Source organism: Eleginops maclovinus, chromosome 22 (assembly GCF_036324505.1).
Source record: "Eleginops maclovinus isolate JMC-PN-2008 ecotype Puerto Natales chromosome 22, JC_Emac_rtc_rv5, whole genome shotgun sequence".
Lineage (NCBI taxonomy): Eukaryota > Metazoa > Chordata > Actinopteri > Perciformes > Eleginopidae > Eleginops > Eleginops maclovinus.
The window spans coordinates 12,737,393-12,758,330 of record NC_086370.1 but is presented as its reverse complement, the minus strand read 5'-3'; the positions used below and the strand labels follow the sequence as shown (position 1 = coordinate 12,758,330).

Here is a 20,938-nt window from a genome sequence, read left to right as displayed (position 1 = left end):
TCCGCACAATCTTTACCTTATGCTCATCAATCTGAAACATGATGGTGTCCAGTATAAGGGAGGCGGGGGAAACCATGTTCAGTGTCTGCTCTGCTTGGGTGAGCCAGTTGATGAAGTCTTGTAGAGAGTTATGGAAATCTGTGGCCAGCGTCAAGGCCTCCTCTAGTTTCACCTGAAGAAACAACACATCATCAGGCTTCATGTACAGACATGGAAACAATCCTGTCGTCTGGTCTCTCTAAAAAAAGAGCACCCATATCCTCCCGCTGAAAAAACAAACTGCTTGGTTGCCACAACACTAGATAAAGAGGAGTGGAAAAAAACCATTATTCTTCAATTGTGCCGAACATGACCTCTAATTACACAGAGGAAGTTAACATCTCTAGAGAGGCTGATGGTGGAGCACAAGGGGAATGACGAGCTTTTAATTCAATGAAAGACACATCCATTTGTTACAGGCTCATCACGTGGCTGTAAATGGTAATGACATTACAAACCTAAAGAGATTTATGGGTAATAACGTGCTCCTCTTGAGGTTAATAGACCCTACTTATGCTATTATTTGAATAAACTCTTTTCTGCTTGGCGAACGTGTTTGTGCTCACTAGACTGTGGAAGTCTCACATTGCTGAAGAGAGTTTGGTGCCAGCAGCTGCAAGCCTGTGTGGCTCTAAGATTTACCCGACTCTGAATTTCTGGGAACAGGACCAAAGTAAATAGGTAGCAAAAGCAAAAATGTTACAGCAAACTTTAGAAAGCATGAATATATGGAGCTCCATATCTGGACAGAGAGTGGTTAAAGGAGAGAAGATTATTCTTTAAGCCATCTTATATGATTATGTTTATTTATTGTAGCAAAAAAAAGTGAAACAAATTCACAATGGAATAACATGAGTAAGCGATGACTTATTTTTTTGATTAGCACTATTATTAATTCTTTGCACTTGACAGGTGTTCACTGTAACATACTGTATGAGACCACAGTTGTTCCACACTGACTCAGAGTGCTCTGATCTACAGTGTAACCACGTCCTGTGTCTGTGCCAGCACGCCATCTTTATACCATTCATTATCAGCACCGGGATTACAGGCTTACAAATACAGAGTCATAGCTCAAATGTGTATCAGCGATCTCTCACTGGGGATCTACACATGGGTAAGCTGACAACAGTGAAGCTCTATACGTCTTCGCCACAACTCTCCACTGCATACCTTTCTCTCAGCGACCTTCCCCTGCACGGCTTCCCATTTGTCCTTTAGGTTAGCGAGGTCCTGCTCCGTGTTGCTGTCCGGACCCTCGGGTGTTATGGCAAGCAGCTGTTGACCCTTGTTCATCAACTCCTGATACAGATCCTCCTTCACCTCCAAGGCAGAACACAACTCCTGCAAGAAAACATGGCACAATGACATGAGGGAAGCCTTTGTCAAAAATAATAAATCACAGTTCTGCTTCAGCGTTGGATAAACAGGAACTCTGGAGTCAATGCATCATTTTTATTTCACTTTATATTTCTAGTACAAAAATGTTGTGACGATTAGACTCTTAAAGGAAAGTTCCCACAAGTAATCCCTTTGTTTTTCCCCCCTCATTATTGAAGCTCCTTCAGGGGGAGTTTGTTGTGAACTGTCTTCTCCATTAATGAAAAAGGAAAACAAAGGCAAGAAACATTCCTAAATTCATTATAGCCAGACGCGGCTAAATCAGTTCGACACACTTTAAAAGGCTCTTTGTCATCTTCTGCAGGGGGATGCAAGTAGTGTATTTTGCAATGTCATTTAATTTTCACACTTCAGATAAAACACAGAAAAGACATCGTCGTCTCCTTCCAAGCCTGCCATCTGTATGTGGCCTTTCATATTGTTAAACACATACCAGATGGGCGTTAAGCTGCTCCCGGGCCGTGTCTGGTAAGCCTCCCACAGCCTTTGATGCCAACAGCTGACGTTCTGTGTCTTTCAGCCATTGCTGCATATCTTCTATCTCACCATGGAAACCTTGGGCCTACAACACAATACAACCTGAGTCAGGACAAAAGGTGTCACGCACACGCATTGTTAGCATCCCATGGCTCAGATAGGAGGATGTCTGAGTTATTAATTCCTCAGATTCATCAGCAGTAGTAGTGGCTTTTTGTGGTATTCAGCAGTAGCAGTATAAACTAAGAAATGTAATGAAATAAAACATTTGATTTAAAATAAACTATTAAAACGGTTGAACTTTTTAAGCTCACGGAGTGACAAATAAAGAATGATATATTTTGGCACTTTTCTGATGAATACACTTCTCTTTAAAACCTTCGAAACCTGGTACAGATTCAGTGTTTTACTTTCTAAACATTCAGATCTAAATCAAAGACATATTTCTGTTTCTCCTATCTCCCCTCACATCAAAGCATGCTGCTAAAGTTCAAAGTTATGAATAGGAACTCCACAGGATAAAAAAGGAATGAGGAGGCAGCAGAGACAGGGATCACTCCCCCGAAAAACATTTATGACTTTCACATAACTTCCTTGCTACCCTGGGAGAAAAGAATCAATCATGGCTTATTAAACATTGAATAATGACATAAAGGCGGTTTGAGTTGCAGTGAAAATATTTTTCTTACCTGAAGCAGAGCACTCTTAAGTTGTAGCTTCCTCTGATCCGTCTTCTCCAGGATTTCTTCCCACCGCTGGTTCAGGTTCTCCAGTTTGCTCTGCAGACTAGAAGCTTCCTCTCCAGCGGTGGACTCCACCAGGTCTTTACCGGCCTTATTGACCGTCTCCACCGTTGCCCTGTGAGCAGACACATCATTCTGTAGGACCTGTGGAGATAAAAGAGCCAGAAAAAAAAATGATATTGGGTGGATGGACCCGAAAGGGACATTGACATGGGTAACAGTACATTTTGGACCAAACAATAGAGGGTGATATATCTACTGCCTCTTTGCTGTTTTTCTGATGCTCATTTACTAAAACATGAATTTGCAATTTGCCGTACATGATGCTTGGCGAGCTCTATCTCCACGGCTTTGGGGTCTCCTCCGGTCTTCCTCTGGTCATTGAGCAGTTCCTCTGTGTGGCTCATCCAGGCCAGCAGCTCGTCCAGTGCGTGCTGGAACTGGCCCAGAGCCAGCAGGCCTCCTTCCAGTTTGTGCTGGATTAACAACAGATCAAAACATTAGATATCACAGCGCGTGAAAGCACTGGCATGTAAACATCACAAAATATTCCACGGATCCATAGTTGAGTCTGTTTTATTATCCATGAGTAGGATCTGTAAATGCTATACAAATGTTATGATGTTATATTCATACAGAGTCGCATACTGTATTTAAAAAGCTTATGGGCACTCTTTTAAATCACTTTTGAAAATGTATCTTCAAAAATGGCTAAACTGTAAAAAAATCGTTTATTTTTCTTCTTATGGTTGCCTGGTTATTTAAACTGTTAAAATGTATAATGGACTTCTATGTGTAGATTTAAAGCAGTTTGTAAGTGTTGTTATTTTGTTTTCGGTCTGGCTTGTTGGTCTGTTTATCTGATTGTTAGCAGAATAACAAAACAAATACTAGTCTGAGTTTATCTAAACTTGGTGGAAGGGTGTACAGTACGCCAAAGAAGAACCTATTACATTTGTAATCCTGAACCCTGGGGCAGTTGCATGAGTTACGCTCTACCATTGCCCTTCTAGTAACATACTTTATTCAAACGGCGTAATGCCCCACTGAACAGTGTACATCAAGCATCCCCTCCCCATGTGTCCCTTTGCTGACCTGTCGGCTGATGATCTTCTCATCCAGGTTGTCCCAGAGCATTTTGAGCTCGGACATTGGCTCCTGGATGGCCAAGCGATCGGCCTCCTCCGTCACCTTCTTCAGCAGGAGACCGGCCTGGTGGTTCAGGCGCTCCATCTCGATCTGCAGCTGGTACGCCTCTCCTTTGAATTCCTGCAACAAACAGTGGTACAACCCAATCAGTCAACAGAAATACAAAAGCTTTTTGGACAATACCTCTAAACCTGGCTATGCCCTTTCAAGCATTAAGGACAATGTGACTACTTTATGAAGCAGAGATTTAATACAAACTGGGGCAGGTTATTAATCATCATATTAATACAGCTTATGTTACGACAAAGCCGCTGTAGCACTGAATACGGAGTAAAGTTAAATATGAATGAATAAGAAATACACTTTACCTTGAGCTCTACAATCTGCTGTTTGACAGTTTCCAGGTCTGTGCCGACAGGTGACATTGAATCCAGTTTGCCCTCCAGAATATCCACCCAGTCAAACATACCCTGTGAACAGGGTGGGAAATCATTGTTACTGAGAGAAAACCATCTTAGGACACAGGGAGTCATGTTTCACATCTAGTGTCAAGATATGCACCAAGTACAATTGTGCTGTAAGTATCAGCAAGTATCATAGTAAAAAAGTAAGCAGACAAACTCAACAAAGGAGAAAGAAGCTCTTCACTTAAATACCACCATTTTAAAGAGGTGTTTTTTCTTTCACGTCAGTAAAACTAAAACAGTCCTAAAGAGGAGGTTTTTTTTCCAACAAGGAAAGGATTTCATACACATGAGATGAAGTTTGAGCAAAATAAAGCGAGCGCTGTGGTTGGTGTTTATTGTTTCAAATTTAAAAAGGCCTCTCATAAAATGTATCACTTCATCAGGAGCAGTAAAAGAAGGGTTTTACAATCTGGCTGGCTCCTCGTGTGTGTTTAACTCTAAAATGCATGTGCATGTCTCCATTAACAATTCTATAGTTAGTCATACAATACAGACAAATAACAGTAATGAAAAAAATATGAGTTTCATGATGATTCAGGATCATTTCAGAAGCCTTATTTTATATTTCTTCATGAAATTCTTTACAAAACACCATGAAGGAGGGATCGTCGTACCTGCAGGCCATCCTGAAACTGCACGGCAGCCTGCATGGCATCTTCCAGTCTCTCTACTCTCTCCTTCCAAGTCTTATTCAGATTTTCCCACGCTGAGTTCACCTGGAAAAATGATCCGGCAACTTTACCACAAGCCATATGCAGCCCCAGAAAACAGCACAGACATTTAGAAGAATACGTCTGTATGAAGATGCTTTAGAATGTCATCCAGTACCTCATCAAGACTTTTCTTTATCACAGGTTTGTCAGGTTCTCCGCAGGCAGTCATAAGCTCTGCACCCTGTGTACGAACCACTTCAAGCTCCTCTTGCAGCCCATCAATCTCCTCCTTAAATCCCTGTTGAAACAAAAAGCAGTTGTTAAACCTCAGAAATGCTCCATCCCTCTTCATTACCCATTGGTTGATTCAATTATCTAATTCCTAGGATCTGTCTACCTCCACAAACTCCTGCTGCTGTTTGACGACGGAGGGATCGACTCCAGGCTCCTCCAGCTCTCGCAGCAGGTCCTGGCTGTCTTTGATGGTGGCGATGAGAGCGCAGTGGTCACACCAGAACTTGTCGGCAAGGTCCATCACATCCAGCAGCTTTGCCTCCCGCTCCTCCAGTAGAGCCTGGATGTCGTTCCAAAGGAACACCATCTGATCCAGTTTGTCTTGTACAACTTGTGTGGCGGGAAAGGAATATAGAATAAATCAATGGATGAAATAAATAAATAAAACTGGATATAAACAGAAGACCACAGATATCAGCATGTATTTGTCGGCTGTGTGCTGGGGAACACAGCCGAGAGAACACACACATTTAATGAGAAACAGTTTGGTCTCCATCTATGATTTTTTATTGCAACTGAAACTAAGAACGGCATTCCCATTAAAGTCACACCTGGAGGAAAGCTTTGTGCAACTCAGTTAACAAAAATGCTGACTCAACACTCAAGCTATGATTTTAACCAAGGGTTTTGCATGTTTTGATTGGAGGAGAATTATAAGTTTGGCCTGCAATTTTTGCGCAGTATATCTCAGTGTCTTTCCTACTGTTGACCTGTTCATTGTACTATTTGTCTTTGTGGCTTTTACAATCATCACATACCCTATTATGGAGAACATTCTTTTTTTTAACTAGATTGAATTAAATAAAAATAACCCTATTAAAAAAAATACATACCTTTGGCAGAGATGTCCTTGTCTGCTCCTTCAGATCTTGCAATCATCTCCTCGCCACGCTGCTTCAGTGTCTCATAAGAGGGCTGCAGCTTCTCCAAATCCACAGAGACAGCTTTATTATCCGTAATCTGCTCTTTGATCTTTTCCACCTCCACCGAGATGGATGGAGGCTGCCGCAGGCGCTCAGCGATCCGTTCCAGGGATTCCAGCATCGGGTCTATTTTATCATGGAACTGGTGGAGAACGAGGATAGGAAATACCTCAGATTGTTATTAAATACTGTATGTTACAGAAATACACTAAATGTACAACAATAAATTATATTATATTACATATGGGCATATATTGAAGAACTGCTCCTCACCTGGGTTGATTTGGAGGTGGCTTCATCCAGTGCAGCCGCTCTCTCCTTGACATCAGCCTTGAGTTTGGTGTAAAGTTTGTCAGTCGCTGTGTACTTCTCTCTGATGGGCACTCCCTCCACCGGGCTGAGTTCAAGAAGCTGAGGTCCAGTCTTATTCATCTTGTCGATGTGGGGCTTATGTTCAGAAATCAGCTCTCTCATTTGCTGTGGAGTATAAACAGGGGACACATTTAGTTTTTAATTGCTTAACTATATGTGTTTTACTGAAAATGTGCTCCTATTGGCTTCTTACCCTGAGCTCCTCTTGCTGCTGCCTGAGGGTTTCATACTCAATGGAGGGTCGAGGCAGCTTGCTGAAGGCGCTGACAGTTTCCTGAAGCCAGGGCCACATCTCCTCATACGTCTCCCAGAACTGACTGGCCAGAGACTGGGCTCGCTCTAGCTGCAGACAGCGCTCCGAGTTCAGCTGACTGACGATGCCGTACTTCTCCAACAGAGTCTGGGTCCTGGCCTGATTCAAAATCAACAAGAACCTTTAATATCAACTAACTTGAACTGTGAATTTTCTTAATTGTAAAATGAAGTAAAGTGTTTATACCTTCAAGATTTCTTTCTCCTCTGGGTTTTTACTGTTCATGATGGCCTTTCCTGTTTTCACAATATCATCCACTGCATCCTTGTGCCTCATGATGTCCATGGAGAAGATCTGGAAAACTGGTACAGTGAGTTTTGGCCGGACTTTACAAAACAAACCGCTGTGTTTACTGTAATTTCTTTAAATGGAGGCTGTATCTATCCATACACACACATACACAGTTTGATAGGCTAACCTTCTGTGCTTGGAGCTGGGCTGTGGTTTGGTCCTGCTCCAGCCTAATCTCACCCATCGACAGCAACTTCCCCTCAGCTTCAGTCAGCCAGGAGAGTTCAGTGTCAGCAGCCTGTTCAAACTGAAAAGCAGACAAAGGATCTTTATATTGTACAAAGCGGGCTCAACATTAAATAAGGAAAGTATTTCAATTCCAGTTCTATATGAGAAAAAGCTATATATAAATTCCTTTGGTTCACCTGCTGTGATTTGAGTATCTGAGCGTTGATCTGGTCCACCTGCTGGGTGACGGTGTCACAGACGGCTCTGTACCGCTCATTGTCCTCAGACACTAGCTTGTTCAGAGCCTCTCGGGTGTGCCAGGGGATCAGATCCAGTAGAGAGTTGCTCAACTCATTCAGCTTGTCCATCACAGGTTTGTGGTCTTTGCCCTCCTTCAACAAGGCCTGGATAAGATGACATGAGACAATGAAGCACCAACTTAAGCATAGTGAACAAATGTGTTTTTGTAAAGAAGCTGAGTAATGACATTGTTTTTGTCCTAATTTTATTGTAGAAACTCTTACCTTCTGCCTGCTTTGTGCATGAGTGAGCTGCTCGCCCACAGGCTCCTCATCAGCAAAAGCGCTGACCTCAGCTTCTACCTTCTCCAGCCAGGAGCTCAGTTCCTCATGGGTGTTCTGCAGCTTAGCAGAGAGACTTGAAACACGCTCCAATGTCTTCAAAACGCTGTCACTCATTGAGTTGATCTCAGCATACTTTGTTTTTATTCCATCTAGTTTGCCTTGGATAACCACCACCTCATCACCTATAAATAGAGGGTAAATTATTATATATTAATTCAAGAAATGTTGTATTTCTGCTGTACTATAGGTAACTACAGTATGCATTGAGCGGTAGCAATGAGAGTCAAGTAAGCAGCATTATACATAAATTGAGTCAGTGCCATACAATTTAAATGCAATATGTAGTTGCAAACATTACTGACTGATAGGGAATAATTTGACATTTTCACTTTGGATTGATACTACATATATATCTGAATGGTTTAAACAGCCATTAGCTCAGCTTAGCATAAAGACTGGGAAACATGTGAAAAAGCTAGTCTGGCTCTGTTTAAAGGTGGCAAAATAGGCCCATTAACTTCCCCAAGAAATGTAATAACTTGCACAAATAGGAAACTGCCCGTTCTTTCTGAAAATTAGATTATAGATTGTTATAGATTTCAACATTCAAACCTCTGATCAAGACTTTGTATTACACATCATAAGATGTCTGGCCCTATTTAGGGAGCGGTTCAACCGTGGACAGAGAAACAATTGTTTGAAATGTGATTTGGGAGTCATAAAGTGAAACATGCCTGTTGTTCGCTTCAGAAGCTCCATCCCGTTAGAGATGGCTTGGTCAACATTCTTCTTCCTTAAATCAATATCACTTTGTAGGGCCTAAAAATGAAAACACAACCTTAGGAATTCTTTGATAGAGAAAATAAATGTTCCAATGTAAGCAAGGATAACACTCAAAAAATAAAGTGAAACATGATTGATGCAACTTAAATGAAAGGAGTAAAAAGTGCGTGGCCTGAAGAGGAGTGTGTACCCGTTGTTCTGCCAGCTGCTTTTCAAGAACATCTACTTTGTAGTCCTCCACGGACACTTCACTCAGCCTCCCGTGCGCCTCGTTGAGCCAGTTCATGAGAGCCACCTCGTCCTCTCCGAACACCTGGGCGTTCGCCAGAGCCTGCTGCAGCATCTCGGCTCTCCTCCTGCATCGCTCCTGGAGCTCTATGTAACTGGCCTGGGTGGAGTCCAGTTTGGACTGAACAAACTCCTTTTCCTCCACTGAGCTAACAGCTTTGAGCATCTGACCCAGACTGACAGCCTGTAACAGGTCTTTACTGTGATTCATAATCTCCTCCTCTAAGGCCTGACCACGGGGGATGGGAAACAAACCAAAGAAATATGACACAAACAGAAAAAACTAAAAATGTAAACAGAAATTAAATGAAAAACAGAATGGTAATAACGAAATGCACAAACTTAAAGTAACAAGCAAAGATGAATGTAACTAAATTCAGCTGAACAAAACCAACTGTATGATAAGAACAAACAGCGATGATGTAATGATGATTTTACCTTATGCTGTGAGATCTGGTCTTCCAGCCTTGACGTCTCAGTGCCGATGGGTTCCGAGTTGGCTAGGTGTTTATCTGTTGCCGCCAGCCACTCGCTCAGGGGCTCGAGCGTCTCATGGAACTGCTGAGTGACCACTAAGATGCTCTCCAGTTGCTTGTGCCTAAAACATTTATGAAAAAAGTAACAGAAATGAATCACGAGCAAATTTTCTTGCAGAGGATTGTGTGAAGATTAATATCACTCCATTTATCTAGGCTAAATTCTACATAGGCTAACTCCAGCAGCCAGCTTGCTTAGCACAACCCCAGGAAACAGGGGAACAGCTACCTTGGGTCTCTTAAGGGAAATAAGATCCCTGTACCATAAACAGCATGGGATTATTAGCACTACTTAGAGGCGCGAATATGCAGACCTTGTTTGGATAGACCAAGCTTCAAGGGTTTTTAGCTTCAGATTTATAGCACAAAATAAAGAGTGATAACGATCCTCCCGTTTACTCCTTGGGTAAAAAGGCAATAATTAGGTATCCCAAACGTTTAATTAGTTTTAACTTCATTAGGGGAAAAGTCAAAGTGCATTTTGCAGTGTCTATCTTAGTAAGTTTTGAACATTCCCAGATCAAAATCCAGGCAAATACACCAATTAAATTAGTAGGAAGCATTTCAATGTTTAAAGTCCTTCATTAGCAACATTTAACTGTGAAGCATATTAAACCCTGACGTGTTTATACAGACCTGTTTTCAGCCTTCTTAAGCAGACTGTCCCACCGCTGTGCAAGGCACTCGATCTCCTTTGCAACCTTTTCTTTATCCACGGACTCTGCCAGTTGTGCAACCTTCTCTCCCTCTTTTTTTATCAGCTCCACTGTTGGTTTTCTGTCATCCAGCAGTCTCTGTAGGAGCTGTCAGAGGAAAACAAAGGAGGAGAGTTATTGGGTGCCTTTAACTAGCTCTGACCACGAGCATTACTTGGTGGTGAAAAACAGTAAATCTAACCGGCACAGATTAAGTGTCCATTCCACCAACAGCTTTGTTTACCACACTTTTGTTCAACAATGGGTGTCAATTAAAGGAGATTGATGGCCGAGTCATAATGCTGTGTGGCTTTTCTGGTGTTGAAGTGGAAAGATTAAAACAGAACTGTCACTGTGGTTTTATGGGTTTATGTATTTGTACCACGCAATACCAACTTACTTTCTGCTCTTGTATCTGCGCTTTGACCACTTTGAACTCTGCAGATGGAGGTTTCTGATTGGCCATAAGCTCTTCTGTGTCGGTCAACCAGCTGAGCAGTGATTCCAGGGCATCCTGGAACCTCCCACAATGCAGCAGAGCTTCATGCAGCTGGGCTGAACGCTCAGCAATCTGCAGACCACATGGTAAATAAAGAGGACACCTTTGTTAAAGCCGAGTGAAAACTGCACCTAGTAACTCAGGGGATAAGAATACAACAAATAAAACAGATGACTCATTTCATTGACAATATCTCTCTTTAGTTTCACGAATGACTATTATTCAAAAGCAAAGATCAACCAGTCAGACCGGTTGTATTAAACAAATAACCTTTTTATTGAGGGTATTCCACTTTGTGTTGACTCCCTCCAGGTCATCCTCAAGCTTCTTGGTGCTCGTGCCTTTAGCAGCATTTTGTATCAGGCTGTGGCCGAGGGAGCTGATGTCCTGAAGCTGCGTCTGCAGCGGATCAATGTCCTCTTTCTGGAAAGCCTAAAGACAAACGAGACAAATAAGAATAAATATGTTATAAGCACTCAAATTACAAAGTCATTAGTCTTACTTGGAGGTTCATAAAAACGACTGGAGTACTGTTCTAGTTTCAAAGCACAGAGAATTAATGACACTTTAGTTTTACTTGATTTTCCGAACTAGGCCAATTACATAGTTGATTCTTTCAATAGGAAAAAAAGACTTTCTCTGATCTTGGTTTTATAGAGAGGAAAAATCAATTTACAACAGGAATCCAGAGACTCAATAGTCACGACATCAATTAGAGTTTGTTGCTAAAATTCCAGCTGACATAAACAACTCTCTCAACCAGTCAGCAGCTTCTAGAAAAGGAGAGTTCACCTAAACACACAGCTGTGCTTAATCTCATTCACAGGCTGCAAAGGTAAGCTAGTAAGGGCGAGGCATATGTTAAAAGTGAAAGGTGTAAATATAGTAAATGCGTAGATATGTTATTATTTTTCTCTTTATCATTTTTATTATAATCTGATCCATCTGCAATACATATTTTTTATTTGTCAGCATGAAGTATATTTTCCCTGTGAACAATCGATTCAGTTCTTGTCTTGAACTATCGTAATTTAAAACCTATTTTACTGATCAGCTAATCAGATATAAGAGAAGTTTTAGCCAGCAACCGGGAACATTCCATCAAAGACGCCTAAGATCTAGTCAAACATGGGAAACCAGCTAATGAACAAAGAAATGAAGGCTATTTTTGGGCACCTGTGGGGAGAAAAAACCCATAGGGTTCATTTCAGGACATGCAGCGATGGCATTCAGTAAGGCCTCTATCTCCTGCTCCCCTGCGTGCTGGAACGTCTGTAAACTTTTGGGCAGACAAGCCTCCACTGATTGTAGAAACTCCTCCAGGTCCTCCATGTTGTACTTGGACGCTCCTTGTTCAACAGTACATGGTTGTGTTTGCTGGCAGCTCTCTATGGGTAGAGTTACAGAGTTTCCATGCGTCTCAGGCTGTGTCACCACCACACTGACCAACTCGCAGTCCTCCTGAGGTGACACATCCTCCAACAACTCAGCAGTGGACAGCTCATCATAGTCTGTTAAAGTCCTTGAACGCCATCCAGAGGTGTCGTTTTGGGTCCTAGAGGCTGACCCAGAGGATAACCTCCCTGTGGAGTATTTGTATTCTCCATTGCTGAGGGTATCCTTTCCATTTAAATCCACCGCACCTGATTCTGTTTGTCGCAGCCCCTGCACCAAGCTGCTGCTGTGATAAAGAGACCGATTGTCCCTCACCGGTGAGAAAGGGAACTCCCCCTGCCCCGAGCTTAGCGATCGCCCAGCTCTTAGGTCCCCGGACATATGCATTGCCTCTGAAGACGACAGGCTCCTTGTGCCGGGGCCCACTCTTTTGTGGGACCTATGAGCATGTCGCTCCCTTTCCACAGTTGGGCTGTATAATCCCGAGTCCTCTTCAGATGTCAGTGAGCTGGTCATACTCTGCCCTCTCTTGCCATTGATCAACCCCGGCCTATCCACACTCCCCGAGCACAGGGTCCCACTGCGGCTTGCATACTCCCCCAAGTTAGTTGGGGCAAAAGTCCTCCATGAGCGTCGGTGATGCGGATGATCCTTCTTCTCTCCTAGACGTGTCTTAGGGAGCACTGTGTCAGTCGCCCTGCTTATGTGCCCATTGAGCTTAACTCCATCAAAGACCCCACGTTGGTCCAGGATGGCAGGTTTACGGTTTCGGAGCTCAAATGAGCTGGAAGCAGAAAGAGCTCCATTTCCACACAAGGTGCTAAAGTCTAACGTGCGGTGAGTGTAAGGTAGGGTGCCTGTGAAGTGTCTAGAGGAAAGGCTGCCCTTAGAGCCTGAGTCTATCTGCTCATTGAGCCGGACAGTGTCATTAATGGACCTCTGCGGCACATAGCAGTCATCAATGTTCAGGTCCTCCTCCTCCCCCTTCCCCACACAGGAAGGGTTTTGTCTGAGGCAATCCGGTCTGCTCAGCGGCTTGCCCATGCTAACACAATTGTCTACACTCACTACATAAAAAAAAAATAAGGATGAAGTGAAATACTTTGAGGTATATGTTGTGCAAACTGTATAATTTAAAAGAAGCACAATTTCACTCATTTACAAAAGAAGCAACTGTGTGCAAAATCATAGCTGTCCTCCTCTTTTAAATGAGAAGTCAACAAATAAATATCAAACGTTTTAACTTTTGTTGTTAAAGATCAAATCTACAGTTGCTTTTGGAGATTTAATTTGAACAAAATTTAGTTGATCAATATTTTTCTTAAATAAAGCCTTTAGAAATACAAATATGTCAAACAATATACAAAATCCAAAACAAATACTAGGACTGTATAGCAGCTTCATACTCCGTATCAGGAATGAAAATCCAGTCTCTCAATACAGTTACTTATCCCGAGAATATTCCTTTAGGCTCTTCTACGTGCATTGCCAACACTTAATCACTATTCCTCTGGTCCAAAGTGCTTCTTTTTCCCTGAAATCCTCACAGCATCTACGAGGGCTCTTCAGTGCAAAGTGAAAATATCCACAGGCAAATCCAGCAGGCTCTACGTAAAAACTATGGGCAGTTTTGAGGGGAGCTGGTACTCCTGGATAAACAAAAAAGCCTGCCCTTTCTCCCTCATTGCTCCCTCGCAATGACAGACACCCTCCTGGCAGAGGGTTTCATGCCCCGCCCCCGCTCATTATTCAGACAACATCTGCCACAACTCCATTTGTGCTGAGAGCCACTCCGGCACATGTTGATTGGTGGACACATGACCCTTTTTTTCTCCTCCCTCTAATTCCCCCTTATGTCAGCATGGCCCGTATGACTTCACTTCTAAGCCATCTTCTGCATCCTGACACAATCACACACTTTTCTTTCAGTGACTGAGGGAATGGGGAGGGGAAGTGATACGCACTAGCTTTTTTCTACTTTACAAAAAAACAACCTAGACCAGCAGGCACTAGCAGCTCCCACTCTGATGACATCACACTTCTCTGAAATAGATACACATTTTTCCTTTTTTCTCTCTTTGCCCTCTGTTTTCTTCTTGTGGACGGTTGCTGTGGACCCCGCAGATATTGTTAATTACTGTGGAATGCTGAGGGAGGCACAGGTCCCAGGTAATTTAACACCGACAGCTCTGCCAAGTGCATGAAGGCGCTTTTTATGTCCAGTGACCGGGGAAGGAGAATAAAGGAGAATAGGCGAGATAATGAAAGGAAGTCATTTTGGTTTCCTGGATTGTCTACACCATAGCAGATCACTAAGGAGCTGAACAATCCCAAGTTCTTTGTCCAGCTCTGCACGCATGAGAGAGACGGAAAGAGGACACTGGCAGAGATAAATTAGCAGTTAAGATCTGGATCTTAAAAAAGGGGTGTTCAGCCACTGAAACCTGCAAAATCTTTTAATTTGCAGGCATTTGAATGTTAATCACCAATTATTTCTCTTGTCATTTTCTCTTTGGGATCCCTTTGTCCCCACTGTCCAAAATATATCTTCTACTTCCTGAACGTTACAGAAATTAGGAACCACAAAAGAGTTTAAAACAGCTGACAAGTAGATAATACTTATGAAGGTTGATTCAGTTGTTATACAGCAAACAAAGCAGGATGATACATTGTATGTATGGTTTAATCGCTTAGGATGTAGGCCTGCATTAGAAAACAAGGCTTGAACCCGTTCATGAATAAAATTGTGCTGCTTTACATCATAACGACTTTAACTGGACGTGTACAGCAACTGTCCCCCAGAAGTTTCATGTTTCCCTTTAAGAGTGTATCATTGCTGAGTGGCAGTGAGTCAGCGGTACTACATGGTCACGATGACACTTTTTGCCCTCTTTAGCTTCAATGAATTGGGTTAGCTAGAGTGTGATTCAGATGCTAGAAACTCCTTCCCGAACGTGTAAAAGACACTGATGTAATGTCTGAAAGAAGGGACGCCAACCCCCAGGGGTGTTGAGTCACCAGAGCTGCCCTTTAAGGTTCATGTAAAGATATACATTCGCCAGGACTCCCTCAGGCGGGCTCCTGCGAATCTCAAGTGAAAAACAAGAGTAAACACATGAAGTCAGGCTTTCTCTTTCAAAACTTGACCTAAAATGGTAACAGCACATAAAAGACAGGAATCCAAGAGCTGTCTTTCTCTGTTTATTTCTTTCTCAACAGCTGCCAATAAAGTCCACTTACCTACAGAAATAGGAGCCTGATCCACCGAACATATAACAGAATATGACACATTAATGACCTAATGTTGCAGCTATAAAATGGAACAACTCAAGTTCCGATACTGCTCTATGGGTACCAATGAGTACAATGGGGGTTTTCCACTAGCAGCTGAGGCTGTATATGCCCTATCAACCCAGGCTGATGACAGGACAAAGAGGGGGTAGGAACATGCACCATGACAATGCTGCTCAGCAACTCTTTGAATCAATCACCCCTTTAATAGTTTCCCTGCGAGGCCCATCCAAATTCCACACAACAAAAAAACACCCCCTACCCCCACGATATTTTAATCCATGTATCTCAACTGGAGGTATCCCTCCACCCCCGTAATTACAAAAAAAAAATCCCCTGACCTATATCTTAGCACAAATCTGTGTCATTTGCCTACCCGCGGCTGTTTACATTGTTTAATTGTAATACTATCTAATACTTAAATGAAGAAGTGTTTCATAATGTCACCTCTGAATATAGGTTAATCCTCTTTTGGAAAACTCCAAAGGAATTTAAAGGATTTTAAAACATTTTGCACCTGTCTGTAAAGCTGGCTAATGGCCACCCCTTGTTTTATCACTCACTCAAATTAAATAAAACATCTACAATGTAATACATTACATGGAGTGTCAGAGAAATTAAGAACAGGTCATTAGGACAATTACAAATAGTATGGTATGTCTGTTACAGTTAATATATGATAACTTAAAGGTACATGAGTATTGGGAAAATCCTTAAGGAATAACCTACAGCTACCTACAGGGATGATAAAGTCAATTAAATATTAAATGAAGCCTTAAGGTTTTTTATTAATGGTATCCTCACCATCAATATACTGGTGTCTATATCAAAATCAACACCAGGCTACTCTAAACTTAGAGACATAGATAATAGCAGGCAGTGAATGTTCAGGCTTAAAACAACAACACTATCAATGTGTAGAGATCAGGATGCAGGCCCAGCTTCTCTAATGGGACCATTGAATCAAGTGACGCCCTGCTGATGACCACCTGGCTGCGACGGTCCAGCCCTCCTGCCCCATCCTTGCATATGGGCTGAGCTCTTTTGTTAACACCAGATGCCCTTAATGAACCGGCAGTCCCCAGAGGATTGCTTTGCATGTAGCCAGTGTGCTGCTCAGAGAAGAGCCTGCGGATAATCTGCCCCAATGCAAGGTTTCTTTTTTGGGATAAATAGCTTCTTAAATATCAAATGTTCAAACAAACTGTATGTGAACCCCGGAGAGAATACAGTGTTGAGCCCAGATGAATTCTTGGTATACAAAAAAAAAAACACACGCCTTTTTGAATAACAAAGGGGACATTGTGGAAATTGGTCAGATACAAAAAAGGCCTAAACAAGAGTAAATAATAATGTTTGTGTAATATGATCGGCCATTTTGAACTTACTGTGAAAAGATTATTTCTTATTTTCCACCATTACCCTTATTAAACCTAAAAAATCTGCATATCTACTTTAATCAGTGTCAAATAGCTGTTTTGTTGCTTTATACCTAAATAAACTAATTTGATTTGTTGCTTTATCCATTGATTGGTCGACTAAAGAAATAATTCCAAAAAGATATTGATAATTTATTAATGGTTTATTTAATTTTGTTAGTAAAACATTCTATTGTCATCTTAAATGTAATAAAGGGCCGCTTTTCACCTTAGCCTTATTCTATATAGGAAAATAGCTTATATATCAACACAAATAAGGGTACCTGCTGCTGTAAGTTCACATATTTTCCATCATCAAAATCAATCTCTTTGCATCACTTTAATAAAAATACCATGTTAAGGTGTAAAAAACAAAAGTAATGTGAATTTGGAAAGCCATACCTTAAAGGCCTCCAGCTGTTGGTTGATGCCATCCGTCTCCATGCCGACTGCCTCCTGGGCCGCCTCCTTGGACACAGCACCGCACAGTTTACTGTCTGCTTGGTGGAGTTTATCGTACAACTCCTCCAGTTTGGTGAGTGTGCTCTGCACCTGCACCTCTCGACCTTTAGCCCTGTCCAGCAGCTTCCCACACTGCTTACTCAGAGCATCCAGATCTCTCTTCAGGCCCAACAGGTCGGGCGAGGTTTCAGTCTCCAGCATCTTCTTACAGCTGTCCCCAGCGTTGGCCGTGTTGGCCATCAGCTCTTGCAGTTTCGCTACAAAGCTCTGAATGCTGTCTTGCTGTTCTTTAAGAGTGGCCAAGTTGAGATCAACAGGAGCCATGCTGTCCAGTTCATCATCAAGATCGGTGAAAGAGGTGAACATCTCCCGGATGCGGTTTTGGAACTGCCCGATTCCCTGCAGTTTGCCCTCCAAAACCTGGCACGTGTCCTCTAGTTTCTTGTTAAGCGAGCTGTAGTCTTTTTCCATGCTGTCAGCCTGCAGTAAGAGGTCTGTCACTCCATCAGCATCTGGGACGCCAACAACAAGGTCCTTGGCCTAACGTCTTCAGGTGCTCCACTTGGTTCTGCGCTGCCTCTAAACTCTTATGTTGGGCTTTAATGTTGGTCAGGTTCTTGTTGCTGTGTGACTGCACTCCCTGTGATTCATATGTATCCACTTGTTTCTGAGCCCCCTCGAGCTGACCCTTTGCCTCTTTGTAGGCATCATTGAATTCCTTAACTGTATGTAAGATCTTCTCGAGGGAGTCCCTTTTGTTCTGAAGACTTTCCACTACATTATCCACTCTTTTGCCAATGCTAGCCTTCTCCTCTTTGATAGCTTCAGTGTCTGCGTTGGCAACCTCAAGCAGGCTATCGGCGGCTGCATTGAGCTGCTCTACCATTCCCCTGTGCTTGTCCACATCTTTCTGGAGAGCTTTCACTTGGGAAATACAGCTCTCGACAGCAACCGGATCAACAGTGAGTTTGACTCGGCCTTCACTGTCCTCACACTCTTGAATCCAGGAGCTGAGCTTCTCTGCGTGTTCTTGATACTTCAAAGATTTCTGCAGAGTGGTCTCCAGTTTGCCAGCTTGCTCCACAGAGCTCTTCTTCACCTCCTCCCAGTCGGATGACAGTGTACTGAGCTGCCCTTGTAAAGCCAACTTCTCTGCACCATCAATTTTCTGCAGGAGCGTCTCTCCTTCCCCATGGATTGTGTTATAAGCTTTTTCATGTTCACTGAGAGTTTTCTGGAGTTTAATGTGCTCCTCCAGGGCTTGTTGCAGGATTTCAGCCTTGGCAGAGATGGGCTTCGGCTTAGACTGTTCCTGGAGCTTCTCACCCAGCCATGACTGGAAGTCTTTGGAGGTCTGATGGAACTGCTGAGAGCTGGCAAATGTTGAGCTGAGCTGCTCGATGCGTTTCGCTACAAGAGAGAAAGTGCAGCAATTAGTGATATACTGCAAAGAACGCTAACTGGGAATATTGTTGCTTATGAGTTTTCATTCTACATTTCTTATTAATGTCTATAACAATATGAAACACCAAATATAACATTCATTGTAAAAAAGATTGCAAAAAAGCCAGCGTTTACAAGAGTGATAGTGATTGTGAGCCTTTTGGGTAGATGCTGTCATAGAATAAACACATTTTAGTGTGACTCAACACAAAGAGAATGGTTATTCCTCTCCAAACATTACAACATTTGTTTTAAAGGTTTAGTTGAAAGGCCAACCTGCTTTCTCTTCCAGCTGTTTGAAAGGTTTGCTGACACTCTCTAGCTGTCTGGCAAGGTCTGCTTTGAGGTAGTCCTCCGTCACCATCGCTGTGAGCTCTGCGTTGATGGCCTCAGCCTCCTTCAGCTTCTTCCTCTCCTCCCTCAGCTGAGCCGAGATGTTATGGACATCCTCCAACTGCATCTTCACAGCGTCCGGCTGGGTGCTGTGGCCCTGATGGTTGGTGAGCTGATTCTCCAGCTGAGTGGCAGTCTGACTGACACCTCTCAGTAAATCTTGGAACTGACCTGTCTTCACTGAGGCCTGGTCGATGAGGCTGTCTCGCTGGTCCAGCTGTCCTGTGATGCCCTGCCACTTCTGGGTGACGGCAGAGAGTTGCTCCCTCACCACCTTCCCACCAGAGGGGTCCTGGTTGCCTGATGAGCTCAGGATGGAAGAGGCAGCTTCTTCCAGTTTCTCATATTGGGGTTTGCGGCTCTTGAATTCATTCTGGAGGATCTGGGGGGCAAAGTAACCGGCAAGATAAGTACCTCTTACAACCCAACTCCAAAACCTCCTAACTATCCCTTTAAGATGCACAAACTTAAAGTTATTCAACCAAACATGTAAAATGCTTACCTGAACTTGTTGCTTCTGCATTTTGAGCATGTTTGGGTCAATGGAGAGGGGTCCGAGGACACTCATCATCAGCTCTTTCTCGGAAAGCCACTGACCAAGCTGCAGCTGAGTTGTTTGGAAGATTTCCAGGTTCTTGTTGGACTGCTCCAGGTGCTGCTTCCTTTCCTCTACAGTGCAGCTGATATCTGCCCAAGCAGCATCTGAGCAGGGGGGCAGGAAAATCACACCAGTCTGCCTTAGTCAGCATAAAATCACCTTTCTTTCAACAGTCCTACTGTTTTCCCACCAAACCTCCCACTGTGCAGGACTTGGCACCAAAAATGTGTTAATTCGACTAGTGTGGGAGAGAGCAGGTACCCAGACACATTCTGTGTGCACATAATGAGATACACTTTTGGTCAACAGGATTCTCTGACAGTTTCAGTGACATAGGATACCTCTGGGCCATCTGGAGACAACACCTTGAATCATACCTATTTCAGCGAGCATCTGCTTCCATTTTGCTGCCTCGGGGGAGTTTGGATGGGTCTTAATCAAGTTTAGGAGCGTTTCTCTGAGCTTCTGAAGCTGCTCCTGCTTTTGCTTCATGCCCTCCTCAAATGCCTGAGAAAAAAACACAAATTATAATTGCTGAATCCTGTGATTTTAAACTAGTGTCATATGATTATCATTCCAAGCAGAACAAATAATGTTATGAGAATTGCGTCATCAAACAGCTGTTTAGAGACAACAAGCCCGTACCTTCTGCTGTTCGAGCTGTGTTCTCACAGAGTCTTTCTCTGTGGCTGCTTTGTTCCAGGACGCTGCAGTCTTTTTCATGTCCTTCAGCCATGTCATCATGTTGTCCGCCTGCTCTTTGGCCTCTTTCACCTCCTGTACTGAACTACTCAGATCTGCTGCCCGACTCTTCAGCGTTACCCCGAGGCTTGCGTATCCCTCATTGACGAATGACATGTTCTGCTGAATTACCATCAGCTCTGAGGACATCAGATAACAGTTTAAAGTCAGTGTCATCATGTGGTTGTGATACCAGCATCAGTGAAAAAGTAGAAGAGCTATAAAAGGACTTTAAATAGTATTGCCTGAGACCCAATGAATATGTTTTTTATATTATCTGATCGTATGTCCTCCATATGTGTCTAAAAGTAGTTTTTTTTTTAAGCTGAATGGAAAATGTTGAGATAACTCAGAACCTGTGGAGTTTGGCTTAGGCTTAATTGTTTAAATGGGATATATATTTAAAAAAAACCTATATACTCCCTTTGTCTTTTTGTTCCTGAAACATTATCATTCGTATTTGAATATATATGTCCCAGTGATCTTCAAGAGTTGCTATTTGTTGGGTATAGAGCCACCACA

At 42.8% G+C, this 20,938-nt stretch overlaps 1 protein-coding gene across 1 annotated transcript in view; it reads right to left on the bottom strand.

Moving 5' to 3' along the window:
* The window catches only part of dst (dystonin), a 98,307-nt gene that overhangs the window by 13,125 nt on the left and 64,244 nt on the right, over positions 1 to 20,938 (bottom strand). The window contains 29 exon segments of the mRNA XM_063874378.1: positions 17 to 172; positions 1,213 to 1,383; positions 1,874 to 2,002; positions 2,607 to 2,804; positions 2,981 to 3,136; positions 3,756 to 3,929; positions 4,178 to 4,279; positions 4,891 to 4,992; positions 5,105 to 5,227; positions 5,327 to 5,553; positions 6,057 to 6,288; positions 6,420 to 6,623; positions 6,712 to 6,930; positions 7,018 to 7,125; positions 7,250 to 7,369; positions 7,488 to 7,694; positions 7,815 to 8,056; positions 8,609 to 8,693; positions 8,848 to 9,174; positions 9,384 to 9,543; positions 10,118 to 10,284; positions 10,577 to 10,747; positions 10,946 to 11,107; positions 17,182 to 17,781; positions 17,783 to 18,651; positions 18,961 to 19,459; positions 19,580 to 19,779; positions 20,053 to 20,182; positions 20,321 to 20,556. Of these exon segments, the coding sequence (XP_063730448.1) occupies positions 17 to 172; positions 1,213 to 1,383; positions 1,874 to 2,002; positions 2,607 to 2,804; positions 2,981 to 3,136; positions 3,756 to 3,929; positions 4,178 to 4,279; positions 4,891 to 4,992; positions 5,105 to 5,227; positions 5,327 to 5,553; positions 6,057 to 6,288; positions 6,420 to 6,623; positions 6,712 to 6,930; positions 7,018 to 7,125; positions 7,250 to 7,369; positions 7,488 to 7,694; positions 7,815 to 8,056; positions 8,609 to 8,693; positions 8,848 to 9,174; positions 9,384 to 9,543; positions 10,118 to 10,284; positions 10,577 to 10,747; positions 10,946 to 11,107; positions 17,182 to 17,781; positions 17,783 to 18,651; positions 18,961 to 19,459; positions 19,580 to 19,779; positions 20,053 to 20,182; positions 20,321 to 20,556 (6,476 nt within the window).